The sequence below is a fragment of the Protomyctophum bolini genome, assembly GCF_963924005.1.
Source record: "Protomyctophum bolini genome assembly, chromosome: 15".
NCBI lineage: Eukaryota > Metazoa > Chordata > Actinopteri > Myctophiformes > Myctophidae > Protomyctophum > Protomyctophum bolini.
In genome coordinates, this window is record NC_137876.1 from 11820468 (window position 1) to 11839757 (window position 19290).

At 41.1% G+C, this 19290-nt stretch overlaps 1 protein-coding gene across 1 annotated transcript in view; it reads left to right on the top strand.

Annotated features, from left to right (window-relative positions):
- Nucleotides 1–19290, top strand: part of prkcha (protein kinase C, eta, a) — a 32230-nt gene that overhangs the window by 9554 nt on the left and 3386 nt on the right. The window contains exons 3-13 of the mRNA XM_080784544.1: nucleotides 1359–1515; nucleotides 2026–2060; nucleotides 3326–3408; nucleotides 4043–4172; nucleotides 5158–5291; nucleotides 5401–5535; nucleotides 6856–7029; nucleotides 8986–9140; nucleotides 13511–13649; nucleotides 16153–16341; nucleotides 18906–19052. Of these exons, the coding sequence (XP_080640670.1) occupies nucleotides 1359–1515; nucleotides 2026–2060; nucleotides 3326–3408; nucleotides 4043–4172; nucleotides 5158–5291; nucleotides 5401–5535; nucleotides 6856–7029; nucleotides 8986–9140; nucleotides 13511–13649; nucleotides 16153–16341; nucleotides 18906–19052 (1478 nt within the window). The remainder of the gene's footprint in view (nucleotides 1–1358; nucleotides 1516–2025; nucleotides 2061–3325; nucleotides 3409–4042; nucleotides 4173–5157; nucleotides 5292–5400; nucleotides 5536–6855; nucleotides 7030–8985; nucleotides 9141–13510; nucleotides 13650–16152; nucleotides 16342–18905; nucleotides 19053–19290) is intronic.

A 19290-nucleotide genomic window follows, 5' to 3' on the forward strand; every position in this document is an offset into this window, starting at 1 on the left:
TATTTATTTTTTCATCATTATTTGCATTGTTGGTCATTTGATGTAACATTGGATGTGGTCCAGTTTTACAGACTGCTTTGATAAAGAAGAGTAATGGAAGGGTAATGCTAGATGTAGTGCTAAATATTGGCTATTGTTTTACTGTATATCAAATTAAATGAACCTCCTAAAGTACGCATCCAGCAAGTCCAGCTCAGATGATGTAGCAGCATGTTTCGTTGGATTTACTTTCAATGGCTTCAGATGACATAAACCAATGCCAGCAGGGGGCTCCATAACAGCAACAATATTTGATTTCATGAATGAAAGAAAATCTTTAATTTGGAATAAAAGAGGAACCTATGGACTAATCACTCTGTATATAGATATAGACATTGTCAACACAGCTATACAATAATAGTCAGAGACGGCAATGGAATTGTAATCACTTAACTAAGAAAAAAACAAAAAACAATATTTGAACCCATACAGTACAAACTTCAGGAGCACTTGTGACTTGTACGATGCATGGTTTTGTTTGTCTTCTTGCAATTTTGTGATCGTGAAGAAAGCCAGATGGCCAAAACGTAATCAAATATACACGCATGCATATGGAGCTGTTGATGTGTAAATCTATTGTCTTCTTGCTTAATCAGTCACTTGTCATACAGCTAATAGCAAAGACTTTAATCTGTTCACATGGATAAACACATACTGCAACACACTTTTGTTTAATAGAGCTCATCTTTGCAAAATGTTTACATTATCAAGTGGATGACAACATGAATGTTTTTTTGCGCAAAATCTCATTAAAATATTCCCTTTTTAGAAATGAATAGGCAATGCACACCTCTTAATTTATCTCTTCTGTGGTGCAGGAAATGAACACCTCAGGCTCTGTATTGCATGTGCCTGTTTTAGGCATCACCATGTTCAGTTGTTATGAAATCACAAATGACAAAGCTGTCTTCGTTTGAAGAAGAGGACTTGCACAATTATCTTATCTCTGAGGGTTTCTTGTTTTGCAGCATCACAGCTATTACTGTTGGCGGTGTGGGGGCTGGGGGACATTAGTGACAGCTCTCCGTTGTGCACGTGTGGTTTACGGTCCCTTCAAAATAGCCTTTCTTTCTGTACACTGTCACCATACTATAATGTATGATTAGCCCTCGCGTTTCAAACCAAAATAATGGCTTGTCTGATTGAACCATGTTCACCCATGTTTTAACCCAGTTTATCTTCCTTGCATCTCACTCTGACCAGTTAAAAACAGGCACATTTGTTTTGGTTCATACTTTTTAAGGAAAGCCAATGGGTGAGTCCCTGTGGTACAACCCTGCTGCATTTCAGAACAATCCTCCTCTTATCTTGCCTTTCAGATGATGCCGTCGTTGTGAAAGACAAACCTTTAAAGCAGTTCACGAGAAAACGTCAGGGGGCTGTGAGGAGGAAGATCCACCAGGTCAATGGTCATAAGTTCATGTCCACCTTCCTCCGTCAGCCCACCTTCTGCTTTCACTGCAAACAGTTCATATGGTAAGACAGTCGGCCTCATTCACTTAGCTGCTTGTACATTTCCGATCATATTTGAGTGTAAAGCGTGAATATTGCAATGCATACTGCAAGTCAATTCAGACATGTGATTCATGAAAGGGGGTTCAGAGCCTTTATCTGTGCGCATCACAGGTGTTGGGTGTATCTCATTTTTGTTTGTAAGTCAAGCTTGCATTGTTCCACGTGCCATATAAGACCATGAAAGGCAACCCGGAAACAATTCCTTTTTCCCTAGTATAAATAAAACTTACAATTCTGTTTGGTTTTAGGCTTTGTAAACAAAATTAGCTGATCTGCTATTCTTGGAAAATGTTAAACATTTTTCAACGTGGAAACGATTATGATGATTATCTCAAACATATCAAATAATTGTGATCAGTGTGATTTATATAATAATTGTGACAGGCCTAAAAGATAGGCCCTGCTGTCCGCATTGCTTATTGCACACTCTCCATGTGGGGATGCTCTGATTGTGTCTTCTCTGTTTTGTAGGGGTTTGGTTGGAAAGCAGGGCTACCAGTGCCAAGGTGAGCAGCTTCCCTCATCACATTCATTTACTCTTGAAGCACTATTAAGCCCCATACGACAAATGGCAAAAATACAGTTTATTTTTGCCCAAAATTGGGACACCAGGTTGAAATCTCCCAGCTTGTCATTTCTCTCACTTTTCAACTTGAAATCCCAATTTTGGGCATGTCATTATATTCTAAAAGATTATTCTAATACATTTCAAAAATCACACCCGTGTGAAGTGAGGGCGCTAATAAATGAAAGTCTAAAGCCCACCACACACCGGCTGCGTCCGCCGCGCGGCGCCGCGCGGCGGACACAGCCGCCTCCATTATTTTCAATGAACGTAACGCACACCGGCTCCGTCCGCCGCGCCGCGCCGCCCGGTCGCAGACGGTCGCAGACGGTGTGCGATGGGCTTAACTCATGTTGATTGGTGATGTAATTGTGATGTAAAACAAACGGTGCCAACACAAACATTAAACGCCATTAACAATAAAGAGACAATATGACGTAAATGACACACACATTTTCCCTTCATTGTCAATGGCGTTTACAAAACAAACATTGAACTAAAGTCAAACATTAAACACATTGTGTATAGGAGGGGCTGGCGCCCCTCAAAAATAGAGAAAATAGCAGACCTACAAACTCAAAATGTGTCGCACAAGCTATCTTGACACTATTTGTCATACGGAAAAGTATATTGGACTTTGACTCTGTAGCACATCCTGTCTTTTTTCTGTCTTTTGTTTTTCGTCTCGATTTGCAAAGCTCCGACCACTAGAGCCCCCCACGGCACCCACGGGCCACGGCTACCCAGTACCCACCTGGCCCCACGACCCCCACCTCCCATCCCCCAAACGGGAAGTCGGCAAGCCTCAGAAGCTTCATACTCTGAAACTTCCTGGTTGCTCATGGAGCCCTTCTGGCCTCTGTCTCTGACTCTGCCCAGAGATGCTGTCTCACACCGTCTCTCTGCGCGCTTCATGATGCCACAAAAGTACCCACTAGTGGGCTGTGGTGGTATTGCAAGTGGGCCCCCAATTATTTGGCAAAACAACAAAGATTGTAATGAGTATACTGTGATACAAATAAAGAACTTGACTCACTGCTACAAGGTGGAACACAATCGCTTGATTGATCATTCAAATAAACATTCTCAAGTGATCAGATGGGTGGGCCGCGAATGCCGTCAAGATTTTCAAGTGGTCCTGGTCCAGAAAAGGTTGGGAACCACTGTGGACCTGATGTGAAGTGTTTGTTGTTCTTTTGGTTACAGTGTGCACCTGCGTTGTCCATAAGCGATGCCACACGCACGTTGTCACAGTGTGTCCACGCATGAAGAAGCTTACAAGAGAACCGGTGAGAGCAACTAGTGACACTCAAAACACAGTCATGTACATAGAACCTGCTAATGTCACTACTAAAATAGCTGTCAGGAATGGCACGCACACATCACATGAGCTGCACTCAGATTCTCTTGCTGCTGTTAACACATATCAAATGTTTTACATGAAGCTGTATGAATTGATAAAGTTTGTTCCTGAATGAATTCAGACACACAATGTATTATGAGTAGAACCCATCAAATAACCAACCAGCCTGTCCAGGGGCCCTACAAGTTCCTGTTTTTGTGTTGAGATGCTCACTGAGCTGGAACATTGTGTAACCTCTACTTTGATTAGCAGAATAATTACTTGTTGGAGAATGTAAATACTTGGCTGTGTTTTTGCTACATTTTAAGTTCCTCTTCTATGGAGGACTTCTGAATAATTTACAGACTTTGTATTATTCTTCCCTCCCACAAATGGCCATAGATCACGCTGTGTGAGGAAAAATGGGATCTAAACATTATCACACATTTCGTTATGTGCCACGTTATGATCATTGAGATGTTATACTATACAACAATGTGTGCTGCCTTCTGCATTACTGTGGATTTGATTGATAAGTGCTGCATAAATAAATAAATACGACTGCATTTCTTCTCTCTCAGTCCATAAACCAGGGTTTCAGCATCAACATCCCTCACAAGTTCAACAACCACAACTATAAGTCGCCCACCTTCTGTGACCATTGTGGCTCGTTGCTATGGGGAATAGTAAAACAGGGTCTGCAGTGCAAAAGTAAGAACTGCCTTTTCAGTGTACAATATGGGTGAAAACATTTACCATGATATAGTATCATGATATAGTCTAGATAACATTGTGTATATATAAGCATAGTGATTTACAGTAAGAAATCTGTACTATCATGGAATAGGACGGTATTACTGATGTATTTCAAATGAGCAATGACAGTGTTTCATTCATCTCAATGAATTGAATACACAGGACAACAATGGAAACGAGCCCCTAGCCTATAGGGCTTTTCGTTATATCCTTTTTAGCAATCTTTGTAAAATTGTACCACTGTATTTGTAAACTGTAAAGTAATCAATCAATCAAGTCTTTAGAGTAGACATTTGTTGTACAACTTCATCAAATTGGAACAGTATTCTAGAAATCCATACTGCACTAAGCCTACAAAATCATTAATTTTTTGGCTATGAGAGATTACCAAACACAGATGGGGGTTTTCCACATAATCATATCGTTATCAGTATATCATATTATATTATAGGGGCGACAGTGGCTCAGGGGTAGAGTGGCCGGATGGGAACTGCAAGGTTCCCAGTTCGATCCCGGGCTCCCCCAGAGTTAAGGTCGAAGTGTCCTTGAGCAAGACTCTGAACCCCTAATTGCTCCTGATGAGCACTTTGGTGCCTTGCATGGTTTCTGCTGCCATCTGTGTGTGAATGGATCGATAGCTCCTGTAGCTCCTTGCTACAGTATATAAATGCACCATTTACCATTTTTATATTCTAGTATTGTCTACATTGTTCGTGATACTTGCCTGGCACCCATTGAAGATGAATTTATACAGTCACACATCCTTCCCCAAATTAGTCAAATTATACCTTACCACTTGAGCCCAATCTCACAATGCATCGCAATGTGAGCTTGAAGATTAGCTATTTTAAGGTAAGATATTTTAAAATCTTTGAAAACCTTCGCCTATTAAGACATACCCGAAATATTAAAAGTGGTACTACTGTCTCTCTCCCTTCAGTCTGTAAGATGAACGTGCACATCCGCTGTAAGGGCAACGTGGCGCCCAGCTGCGGTGTCAACAGTGTGGATCTGGCCAAGAAGATGGCAGAGATGGGTCTGGAGCCTGGGGCACTCTCCAAACGCCAATCAGTTGTACGTCCACCGAACAAAACAGTACAGTACTCAAAGAAAAACAAAATAAAAACTTCTGCAGAAAGTAGAGTGAATCTTAACACTTTATGTCATGTCACTCCACTCCCAGAGTGAAAGAGGCCAGAGTCCTTCGAGGGCTTCTACTGTCAAGAGACGGAACGTGGAAAGTCCCAAGCCACACAGACGCCTGGGAATCTCCAACTTTACTTTCCTCCAAGTGCTGGGAAAAGGCAGCTTCGGCAAGGTGGGGAGAATTGTAAACGCTTATTGTGGACTAAAGCGGTGATTCTCAAACCTGTGGTCCGGGGCCCACTGGTAGTATTTTCTTTAAAACCAGCTTTTTTTAAAGTATTTAAGTATTCCAATCCAATTCAAGTGAGATTTGTGTTTAGTTATATAGTATATTTAGTTGTATTATGGTTTAAAATATTGAGAGCTTCTGCTCTGTTGTCTGCACTCCAGCCAGTGCCTTCTGTGTTGTGGGGTAGCTGTGGAAAGCCTGATCCAGTCTAAAGCCCGCCATGGACAGCGACTTGTCTGTCTGCCTGCCTCTCTCTCTCTCTTTTGGGGGGCTGGGAGGTATCCCACAATTACACCAACATTAAATCGGCTTTGCCCGTGCGGCCAAATTTCACACCGCACGGCAGAGGGGTGCCCTGCAATTTCTTTCTAGTCCAGGGGCCCCTACTACTGAAAATCCGGCACTGCCCATCAGACCACTTAACGGAAGGTTTCGCCCAACTCGTTTTTCTACTTCTCACTTTCTTCAGATGGATTGCGGTTATTGAGACAACACATAACAGGGCAACATTACTTCAGAATGAACATTTCAAAGGAGAGAGAAGAAGAAAGGTGGAAAAAAGGGGGCATAAAAAAGGGAGAGCAAATCATATACCAGTATGATGATGATAATCCATTGATCACTGGAGAATTACAGCCGGTCAAGCGCTAGATCTCTTCTTCAATCAAAAAATATTATTTCTTCTTTCCATCGGTTGTTGTTGTGGGGAATAACTCCACAGAGTGTTGTGGCTCTATCGCTTCCTGCTTACGCTCCACGTCGGTTTGAGACAGCCTAGCTTTCTGAAAGGGCGCATCGCCCTGTATAATATGTTTTTTCGCCACTAACTGGTTCATACATACGTATATTAACAACAGAATTCAGTGAAAAAAAACGGGTTGCGGGGAACGGCAGCCATGTTGAGTGCTCATATGATATGGCTTTCAACTCTGTCAAGATTTCCAAGTGGGCCCTGATCCAGAAAAGCTTGGTAACTGCAAACTATTCACACTGTTGATGCCTAATTCATACAGGTTGATGATGTTTTATTCACAGTGAAAATTCATCCTTGTTTAAAAAGTAATTAAAAATCTATCTCTCTCACCAATACCAGTACCTTAACATTCAAGATATTACTTGTGATCTATAAAACATTCTGATGAGCAGGAAATGGTATATTTATCTGTGTGTGTGTGTGTGTGTGTGTGTGTGTGTGTGTGTGTGTGTGTGTGTGTGTGTGTGTGTGTGTGTGTGTGCCTGTCTCTGCACATTGGTACTTGTCAGGTGATGCTGGCGAAGTTGAACGGCAGTGAGCGGGTGTTTGCGGTGAAGGTATTGAAGAAGGACATCATTCTGCAGGACGATGACGTGGAGTGCACCATGACAGAGAAGCGTGTTCTGTCACTGGCCCAATGCCATCCCTATCTCACACAGCTCTACTGCTGCTTCCAGACACCGGTCAGTGCACACACACGCACACTAGTGATGCTAATCTTGGGGAGAAAAACAAGCCGCGGGTGCCCGCATTCATGATAATTTGACCCCGCCCCAACGTGCCCCACCAAAACGGTCAGCATTTCTTTACTCAACCCGCGGGTTACAGTTCAACTTGTGTATACTATTTGACCCGCCTGACCAAAGAGTTAACATTTCTTGACCCGTTCTGACTCGACCCGCGGGTTACAGGGCTTTATTGGCATGAGAAAACAAGTTAACATTGCCAAAGCGAAAGTGAAACATTACAATGAAAACAAAATAATGTGTGTACAATTGAAAGGGAATAGAAAGGATATGATATGTACACATAGCTATTACATTGCAACTGAGGGAAATCTAACTTACAAAACCATAACAATTGTGCATTTGCTGTCAGAAATAGTTGGCATATACAGTATATCTACGAAAGGATGACCCCCAAATGGCAGTTGTTTTTTAAGTGTTTAAATGTAGTAGCTCTGTTTTGTTTTTAGTTTTTTTTCCCAAAAGTATTTAAAGATAATTGCTCTTGTTAAGCAGGAAACGCAGTGAAAAGAGGGTCTTCCCACAGCACAGATACAGTACAGACAGAACACCTGTTCATACACAAAATGTCCTGCTGGTGGCATCATTTTCCCAGTCTTGTGTAGTATGTAACTATGAATAGCAACTTGCTACTAGTCATTTAAAGAAATACCAGAGCTATTCTTCCAACTGTAAATTCAGATGTATTCATTTCCCAATGAACCCCAAGTTTCATTCTTCATAGTGAATCAGACTAGAGAAGTAATTCTCAGCTTTTTTGACCCAGCTTTGAGGGTTTGTGTGAAGACAAACATTGGTCAGCCAATCACATCATCACTATGGGGTGATCAGCCAATCATCAGCCAAAGTACATATTGAGGATAAAAGTGAGGGCAGAAAAGTGAAGACGCCAAAAGTGATTGGTCGGAATGACATTTGTGATGATTTTTGATTGGCTGAGCACGGAATGTGATGTATGATGATAAGAGCGCCCCTCACTTCAAAGGATCTCATTTACATTCTGCATTAGCCCGCACTTTAATAATTGTTTTATCTCCCACCCCAATCTTTTTTCTTTTGCTTTAAAATAGTATCTCAATTACTTTTCATAATCATGTACCATTAGTAAACAGTTAATATATATTTTTTGTATCTTTAACAAGGCACATTTTACGTTTCCAGCTACAAAAGCTACAAAAAATGAATATACAGTAAATATAAATATTATGGACGGTTGTAGCCATTATCATGATTTAACTTGCATATTATATGTGGAGTATAGTTCATATGGACTTCACAAAGAGATGCATTGAGCTTGTATGTTCAGTTAAGACATTTCCGATCCATTCAAGATGCACCCTTAGACTACCACAGTATGATTGCACAACATAAATGTAATTTCAAAAGGTAAATAATGGATCACTTTTGACCATGGGGGCAACGAGGTGATTACTGCTTGCTTCAAGGAGATTTATGACTACATCTGTCTGCACGTGATGTCCCACTGCAGTGTTTTTTACCAGCTGGGTGGCCATGTTCTATCTATATAACGTTCGACCATAGGCTTTAATAAGAAGGAAGATGTATGGGGTTTTTAATCGACATGTTTTACCCACATGCTTCTCTATCCTGCTGCTAACTGCACAGAGTCACACATGAAACTACAAATACAATGCATTATAAAGCTGGACAATATGACGATTATTTCAAACATTTGTCTCTATTACCATTTATTTAATGATAAAAAGGTGAATAGCATAACTTTGCAGATCGCCATTTTCACTATCTTGTACGTCACTATTGCACAACGGAAGTATAATAGTATTAAGTGGTTAACCGTTTTAGTCGATTGTAAAACATTGTATTTGAACTTCTTCGATTTGTGTTGATATTACTTCCTACTGTATTTTGCAGGACCGTCTTTTCTTTGTGATGGAGTTTGTGAACGGCGGAGATCTCATGTTCCACATCCAGAAGTCCAGGAAGTTTGAGGAGCCCAGAGCACGTTTTTACACGGCAGAGATCACCTCGGCACTCATGTTCCTGCATGGCAAAGGCATCATCTATAGGTCTGAGACACACACACACACACACACACACACACACACACACACGCACACACAGTTATGTTCAGAGCCCTGAATAAAATGTGTCATTTGGGCTTCTTTTATTAATTTATTATTTATGTAAAATCCAATTGTGACAATTTGCACAAGAAAGCTTATTAAAATAGATGGCACCAAAATAAATTACCGTGTTGAGAGTTACACATGAAAATAAAAGCATTATTTTCTTGAAACAAAATAAATCCAAAACCAACTAAAGGTTCTGGATTTGGCAGCCACATGTACAGTATATTTGTAGTGGTTGTAAACATGCTAATCACTACATACCTCGCAGATGCGATTTATTAATGTATTTGACTACAAGGGGATTGCCTATATTGCAGGCTTAGCATCTCTTTATTTTGGCGTATATCCTTTGAACTCAAAGCAAAATGTCAGAGGGAAGCATGAAAGGTTATGCCTTCAAAAAATCAGTTTGTGTGTGTTTGTGATCAGGCTATTATCCTATTTAAAGATGCTGCTGCTGTGCACTTAAATTGTTTGGTAACACACAAGCTTACTCTGCCACCCAGCACTCATGATGATAAGGGCCATCATGTGAACTCTGAGTTATATTTAGGTGGCTACTTACCCACCACAGCAGCATAACTACCCTAGCTGCTAGCCTGGCGCGTCGGCATGGCTTGCATGTTAGAGCTGAAATAGTCTGCTTAATGGCAGCTAGCGGCATGTCAGCTACCATAGCTACCCTTGTGCCCTCTTTTGGACATAATGGTTATAGCATTGATCTCTGTATTATGTAACAATATGATTGCTTTCTTGTGACTAGCTATCTCTCCAGTGCTCTTTGACTTTCGGGTAAAGGGTTGCTTCAAATTGGAGGTATATTATGACTGTAGTCTTGATACTGTATCTTTCATCAGTAGTGTTCAATTTCATCATCATCACCATTATTTATACTCGGAGATACAGTTGAGGGCAAGCCCTCATTTTGTGTGTTACATTGTGTCAGTGTTTGTTTACTATATTTGGATAGTGTAACTGTGGTATTGGTTTTCTTTTCCGTGCCTTGTCGCTGATAGATAGAATCTGGTGCATTTTCAAACAAATTCCATAGAAACCGAGGTCTGCCTAGATTCGTTTTAACCTCTAATCCCAGTCACATACATACAGTAACACTATCCCCTATCTAGAGAAAAATTTCAAAGTTCTTTAGTTTCTATTTGCCTGTTGTGAAGAGGACTGTGTGTGTGTGTGTGTGTGTGTGTGTGTGTGTGTGTGTGTGTGTGTGTGTGTGTACAAATAAATTCTTAACAAGAGCTTGTAACTCATTTATAATTACAATGCATCAATTTCCATTTCCTGAAAGACAACATTTTCGCCTGACAGCGATGAAATGACTGATGAGAAGATGGAATTCAGAGTAGACTGATGTGTTTCAACGCATGCAACCCCCACCACAACCTCTTGCTTTCTTTGAACTCGACATTACCGATGTTTCGCTCTGACTCGTGTGTGACTGACTGTCCCTGACATGTAGTACAACGTTGCCCTCATGTGGACTGTTTGTTAGGCTTTAGGCGCAGTTGCCATAAGCATCTGAGTCAGTGTTATACAATCAGATTATAGGAGGGAAGAGCAAACCGGCTTAATCCAACCACACCATGTTTGCTTGTCTGTCTGACTGACTGTCCAACCATCCCCTTCACTTTCAGCATTAACCCATTAAGGCCTATTCTACAAATGTCTTCTAAATGATATCGGTGGCGCCGGTCAAACCTTTTAATATCAAGGCGCCCCAAAATTATATATTTTTGGCCAAAGATGCCCCCGTCTCAAAATATTTTATTCCAGGGATAGAATATGTGTGGTACACCTGTGGCTTTCCCTCCCGCTATGAAGAAGAATGTAAAATAGGAGAGTTACAGATCTGCACACAGCTATAGAACAACCACTCAGATGTCAAACACACACCTTTCAATGACCTTGTTACAGTGCTTGGTCACCTGATCAAAGCAGTGGGCAGATTCAGCTGTTAGTCAGATGACATCGGCTCCACAGGCCTGCATGTTGATGCAGGGTGTTTTCTTCTTAGTATCAGGGAAGCTACTTTAACAGAGTTACAGTATTTAGAGTGCATATATTACATTATTAACTTTCAATTCAAGTAAGTTAAACGAAAATTATGACTTTCGGTGGACAGTAGTGGGTCATTACGTTACTATTGAGTTACATAGAATGTCAGTTGATTCTTGAATAGTCCATTTATTTAATGCATTACAGACATTGACTAAATGGTAACACTAATGGAAACATAGTGACTGGAGTTGTTTCCCTGCTACCACTTATCTTTATAGGGGGTTCTACATAACATGAGCATGAATTGTCTTGATAGCTTGGCATTAAAATATTAGTGATCATACTAGTTGTAGTATGATCCAAAATGTTGATTCACGATTGATTTGAATTTGTCTTGGTGAGCTCACAAAAAGTGAAACCACGACTCACTGATAAAGAGCCTAATACAAAACATACAAAAAGCAAATGGTTCTCAAGGGTACACTTTGAGAACCAATGCTCTGAATTGCTTTAATAGTTTAACCTGTTGTGGCTTACATTGTGTTAAGGAGTATTAAGGAGGCAGACAGCTTTAGGATATGTACAGTATGTACAGGATTGTCTGGTCTTAATGCTCCGAAGTCTTTTGTGAGACGGAAGGAAATTAAAAGGTCAGAATGGCACCATTGTCTATCCTAATAATGGCAGATGAACTGAGACAGCACAGTTATAGCTAGTGTCCATACTCCATACAGTAAAACATGTACAAATCCACATGGCTATGTTTGCACAAGAGATCAAGTAACACTCTGGAATCTACAGTGTGACTGGAAGTCCTATTAAGGTTTTGACAGGTAAACATTTATATTAGAAAAGTGGTTCCGTCTTGCCAAACCAACCATCCATCCAGTGGTGTAATCTAGTGCAGTGGTTCTCAAACATGTCAAGGACCCCCAAATGAATATGTATTTGGCCACAGAGTTTGTGCCATGGATGGACCCCCATAAGAGAAGATTTGTCACAGAAAAAGAAAAGGAAAATAGCTAATGGATCTGCTCATCGGAAGCACTTTCTTGCTCAAGGACTCACTTTCAACACTAACCCAAACCGGGAACCTTTCCTTTCCATGCGGCCGCTCTACTTCAATAAAAATAAAAAAATCTTTCAGAATGCATTCAATTTTGTGTTGAAGTATTTATAAACAGTTTGCAGAATTACAGTACATTTCAAGCACAACTCAATACAACTCAATATCAACTATTTAAACATATAGTTAAGAGCTAATTTTAGCTTTAGATGTTTTATGAATTACCGGAATACCGTTACATGCATCTTATTAGACCTGAATAGGCTTATCCAGGAATGGAAATAGGTTTTCAATGTAATGCGTCCCGGGACCCAGGGGTGGTCTTTTGATGGGTCCCAGGGACATTTTATGAGTCCTACTTCCACGACGTTGGAGTACAGTACAGAGTATCCCAGGACCCCCGGAGGGTGACATGATTGCATCCTTTCTCAATTTAGTGAGTCTAAGGATGCAGGATGCAGGCTATTTGCATCACTGCTTATCACTGTTTTAATGGCAGTATTAACAGTGAACATTTCTGCACATAATGTCACAAGCTCTATCAAACAGTCATTCATAATAGAATAATATACACTTGGCAAGTTGGTAGGTCCATGTCTTCACAAGCACAATTACACAATTTAAAACGGTATGTTCACTTATCTTCTATTTAATCAAACTTGGCCTGTGTATCAGATGAAGCATAGAGGAAAGCATCCAACAACTGCTGCTCATACCGTTTACTGGTTGGTCTTCCTGTAAAGTCGGTAGGTGTGGTTGCCGTCTATTATAAAAGTGTGAACAACTATTTGTAGGAGTTAACACATGAAGTGGCTCAGCTGCAAAACTTATTTTATGGCAGTTATACAGTGTAGAATGTACAATGTAGATAACAAATGTGGGGGAAACATGTTTTATTTTAATTTCATCTCCCCTAGGGGGACCTGTGATAGTTGCTGAAAGTTGGGAGGTCAAACTAGGACTGTCATGATTCTGAATCACTTGCAAGCATTTGTTTTGCACCAAAACCACTACTTTGTGGGAAAACACCACACCTACTTTCCACAAAGGAGCAGATCAAAGGACTAAATATTGGTCCCTGGGTTTGCCAATATTCTATTACTAGATGGTACCTATTTTTGAGGCTGTTGTGGGTACAAACATTGATGAGTTTACATGTGCAGGGTATACATTTCATGAACATTACTATCTCACACTGCATGTTTTTGTTTATTTTTTTTCCTCCTAGGGATCTAAAGCTTGACAATGTTCTTCTGGATAAAGATGGCCATTGCAAGTTGGCAGACTTCGGCATGTGCAAGGAGGGCATATTTAAAGGTGTAGCCACAGGAACCTTTTGTGGTACTCCTGATTACATTGCTCCAGAGGTCAGTTAACCTCTTAAGCCCTATATACTTTGGTGAACGGGATCCCACTGGGTCTGTGTACTTTTTGAGTGGTGCAACCACTCCCTTACGGAGCTACTGTATGTGTGTGGGTGGCTGGGTGGGTGGGTGTCTGGGTATGAGCACGAAAACAGCATGGTTGTTTTTCACCACCTGTGCGCAACCTAACGCACACACAAACGCACACGAACGTATTAACTGTATATATGATGCTTCCAGGTGTGCCAGTACAGTACAGTGACAGTACAGTACAGTAGAGGGACCCACACACGGTAACTCTGTCATTTCTCAACCGTTTCGGATGCGGGACGGCACGCAGGAACCACGCCGGCACCCAGGAACGCACCGTTCCTGTGGGTCTAGAAACCCCCCCCCCCCCCCCCCCCCCATCTAATTACAGTTGCCCATATTATTCTGTGACTACAAACTGCATTATCAACATATCGTTTAGTAAAGCTGATACTGATATCCATCATAGTGCATTTATAAATCATTGCAGTGGCACTGGGCATCCAAGTGCACTGGGCATCCATTTTGTGTGTTTCACATTTTAATCAAGACAAGGGATACATACATATTTTTTCCTTTCTTTATTTAGCTCTCTATGATTCAGGTTGAATCAGTTCACATAACTCACTTTCCAGGCCCATCCTCTCGCCATTACTCCACCTCTTTCAACAAACACAACATTCTCAACAACGTGCACATTTCTCCAGATTCTTTGCAGACCTATTCAAAGGTAGCACACCTGTGTGGAATTGCGGCCCAGGGAGTCTGCTGTATTTCAGACAGGCTCTGTCTTTGTACCCAGTATGAGTAAATACATTTACGTTAAAGTACAAATTAAAAATTCTCTTTAATATCAATTCATTGCTGTATTGACATAAAAAATGATAATGTGCAAAAATAGCACATCTACAAGCTCACACAGTGAAGTCAAACGTGCAATATTTCTAGTTATAGTCTAGATGTAGTGGAGTGAAAGTCATCTCCCTGGGGGACCAACATAAATTAAAAAAATCACACCTGTGTGAACTGATTGGTGCAATTCTGTGTGGGCGTCCCCGGTGGGTCCCCGGAACTTCCAGACCCACAGGAACACGCCCAGGGTGCCAGCCCGGTTCCGGCCTTAAAGGCTTAAAAGGATATATCGGTATCGGTAAAATAGTATATCTGTTTTAGCATATATTTTATTTTATAATTATTATGTTGAAAAAAAGAATAAGGCCTGAAAAAAGCTTTTTTTATGATGAAGGCTGCAAATGATATCAATGTTTTCTGGGGAAGCTTTCAAAACAGTCAACAAGTTGGAACATTGGTTTATAAGCCTTTTTCAGAATGGCAAAAATTCTGTATTTTCCTAATACAGAATGAGATCATATTGATTATATCGGTTATCGGCCATAACAGCAATTAATTATATCTGATATCGATATCGGCCAAAATGTCTCATCGGTACCTCCCTAGTTGTGAGATAGGGACATTGCTGTTTGTGGTTGCACCACTCAAAAATCAGACCAGTCTGAAGTGAGTGATGCAACAGGGGGGTTGGTACTCTAAACATAGGGACATACATAGGGATCGACATAGGGACATAGCTGTTCCTTGGAGTGGTTGCACCACTCAAAAACAATGATACAACTACTTAGTTAGTGTTAATGTCCACCACCTCATCATAATGCACCATGAAAGACGTGCTTTGTTTCCCATATGAAGTACTTGGGTGATCTGTGTAGGTCTTTATATTCATGGTGGAAGTGTGCACGTCAGGATTTATGAATGATCTGTGTAGGTCTTTATATTCATGGTGGAAGTGTTGCACGTCAGGATTTATGAATGGTCCCTTTTGCTTTTTCTCAACACTCATTCCTCACTGTGCTCCACATACTGTACACACTAAGTGAGCACAGTGTGTTGTGTTTTAGCTTGATGTTATGACATGTACGACAGTTAAGCCTAATTCATAAGTATAAATTAACCCTTAAGCTCTCTTGTGCGCTCTGTGCCATGACACATACATACAGAGTACAGTATATTAACTGTAAGAACTCCTGTGTGCGCGACGTCTGGTGATATCCCTGTGAATGTGATCATGGAATGACACGAGCGTTATATTCCGTGCTCCCGCACACTAAAAGACTGTAAAGAAAGACGCACACGTAGCCGATGTAAACAGAATATGGGAGATACCATGTCGAGTCACCATACAGGGTAAACTTAATATAGACACTAATAAAAAAAAAAAAAAGGAAAATTCAACAAATTAAAGTTGTATGAAACCCAAATTGTATAAAGCCCATATTATTATTTTTTAAATCACACCCGTGTGAAGTGAGTGGTGCAACTCCGTGTGCAGCATACCAACCTCTGACAAATAACGATCAGTCCCTTAGAACTAAACTCTCTCGTGCTATCTGCTCTGTGATACTGTACATACAGTACAGTATATAAACAGTCAGATTGATGTGATTTTTCGAACCCACAGATCCTACAGGAGATGCTGTATGGACCCTCGGTGGATTGGTGGGCTCTGGGGGTACTGCTGTATGAGATGCTTTCAGGACACGCCCCCTTTGAGGCAGAGAATGAAGACGACCTGTTTGAATCCATCCTCAATGAGGAGATCGTCTACGCGTCCTGGCTGAGTGCGGATGCGGTGGAAATACTCAAAGCTGTGAGTAGAGTATAGCAGAGTATTGGCGTCATGGCTCTTATCATTTGTGTTCCAATTCATAATGAGTTGAATGGACCGTGACCACTCTGAATTACGGCATAATAAATCAAGATATTCTTGTCTCAGTGGCAGGACTTTGGCCTCCTCCTGTGTCCTCAGTTTGCCCAATCTAAGAGGTCTTGACATTATTGTCCTTATACAATTCCCGGAAATGTCTGCGAATGCTTTTTCTTTTTTTTTAAGGTGCAAACTATTGTAAAAGCAAAGGGAAATCAATTGCTCATTGCAGGTTGTATTTAGAACATTGTGGGGGTAAAGGCCACTAAAAGGACTTCATATTGTGTATGCTAAAGTCGGGTGGCAGGGCTCACATTGACATCATAATGGACGTGGATAATGAAAGCCCACGGAGAAAGGCTCCAACCTTTTTCAGGCCACGGCCCACGACTGCCCCAAAATGATCATTTTTTTAACTGGGGACCCCCCACCATGACAAGTAGGAGTTGAGGCATTACATTTTGTTTCACTCGGTTCCACAGATGAATATTGTGAAAAAAATCTACAACGCCTCGCATTGCGAGCTTGTTGCGAACGCAGTGAGCACTTACTACCAGTAAGACGCGCAAACACGGGAAGCGAACGCAGCTGAGACCCTGCAGATCCTGTCTGTCTGTCTGTCTGTCTATCTGTCTGTGTGTCTGTCCCGCTGTTACTGTATATGTGGACCTGGCCCCTTTTGTGCCCATATATGGAGCTGAGTGATTGCTGATGCAACACACTCCATATTTGGACGTATAGCGGGACAGACACACAGACAGACAGACATGATCTGCAGGGTCTCAGCTGCGTTCGCTTCCCGCGTCTTACTGGTAGAGGGGATATTTTCACAATGTTTGCATCTTTCTTACATTATTGACAATTTGGCCAGTTTTTATAGTAGTTTGTTGATTACTTTTGATGCAGTAATGGTCTTTTTTATTCTTTCTTTTTTGTTGTTGTATGTAGAGGCATGAATAAAAGTCCTTAATTGGGTTCCTTACCCACAGGGTGAGAACCACTGCTATACTGCATGATGCTGTTGTTCTGTCTGCAGAATGACTGGCAGAGCTCTGACAGCCAGCTGTTGGCCTTGACTCTTACTAACTATATTAAAGTACGCACCACTGCCCACACACACGGCATGTATGCTATAGTATAAATATATCCCCCCTACTGTACTTCCATGCCTCTCTCCCTCCCTCCCGCCTCTCAGCTTATCCAACATGCTGTTATGCAAAACATGCTTGAGATGGCACTGGTCCAAGTTCCACCACTTGTTTGCTCCTCTCCACAAACCTTATGTAATGTTTGAGTGGATTTGAACTGCCCTGGGCTATTTATACTGAAAGCTTTATACTGAAAGTTCAAGTGCAAGCAAGCATGTCTCTGATGTTTCGTGTCTAATGCCTCATTCATTACCCATATTTGCTGTCTTTCTCTACTAAGGGAAACAAAATATGCATGTATTTTTGTTTTCATGATCCCTCAAATGTGGCACTTGTGACAAAGATACCGTCCGTATGTAATGGATGCAGGATATTTTACAGTTTAACAAAAAAACGTTATTGTCCACTGAAACAGAAACTTGCAATGTGCTGATTTGGATATATCCATGATAGCCATTATTTACGTCAATATCGGATGATATCGGTTGGGCTCTAATGCATTTGATAGGAGTGGGCAGGTTCTAACATTTTCTTTGTAAGTGCTGACATGGCATGCTTAGTGGATGGCACAGCTGAGGTGTAGTCATGGAAAGATGGCATGAACTTGAGCGAAATAGTCTTATTTCCTTTTGTGGTCAAAAGTGGTAGGGAATTGCGTACAGCTCACAAACTCATTGACCCCACAATTGGACCTCTAATAACGGGTCTATGCCTTTCCCTGCTCTGGTATTTTCATAGTTCATCCTCTGTTTTCCATGTTTTTATTTCTTCTTAAGTGCCATTCTCCCATTTCTGTATTAATTTACTACATTTGACTCCTTTTGTCCTGATAATTTAAGATGTCTGGTCAGGTTTTAGTTAACTGTGGTTGTGTGATGTAGTATCTACAGCTGGACTGGGGCTGGTTACCCTCCCGCTGAGAAGGGATGATGTGGTATTTTGTTTTGACTGCCTCTACATGCCAATAGCAGCCCCATGGTGTGACCGACACTCCTTGATGGTGCTGTCTGAAACTGCACGTTTATTTTTTCATTTTTTGAAACGCGGTTTTACATTTGAAAGAGTTCGTTTTTTGGCCTCACCCAGCAGACCCACAAATCAGCCTTTGGTTTCCATACATTGTTCTCAGTTACAATTCAAGTAGTGACTCACTGTTCCTTTGTTTCTCAGTAAGCATTCTACAGTATGTTCACAAGAACAGGAAAAAAACAGGAAAAAATGCAATCATGCCGCTGCACTTCCCTGGATCTACTTGGTCTCTTTCTGACTGGACATGATAAATAAACATACATACCGGTACACGGCTATATATTATGTATTTGTAAGTTGTAGATTCATAGAACCTGTCTCTTTCTACAGTTCCTGACCAAGAATCCAGCTAGGCGTCTGGGCTGCGTTTCATCGGAGGGCGGTGACATTGCTGTGACCAGCCATGCCTTCTTTACTGGCATTGATTGGGAGAAACTGAACCGTAGAGAGCTGGAACCGCCCTACAAACCCCGCATTGTAAGTGCTATGACTATGACTAATACAATTTACGACATGGCACTGTGTAAATGAGACTGTGGAGTAATTTACTACACACCACATAATGTTTACTTTTAAGTATTCTCTTGGACAACCAGTGTTGTCCATTTTAATTATTTGTCAATGCTGAAAACATTCCTGGTCATATTCTTACCAATTATGTGCAAGTGTGCAACAAATCTTAAGCCATATGGCTCTATGGTACCACTACTGGTAG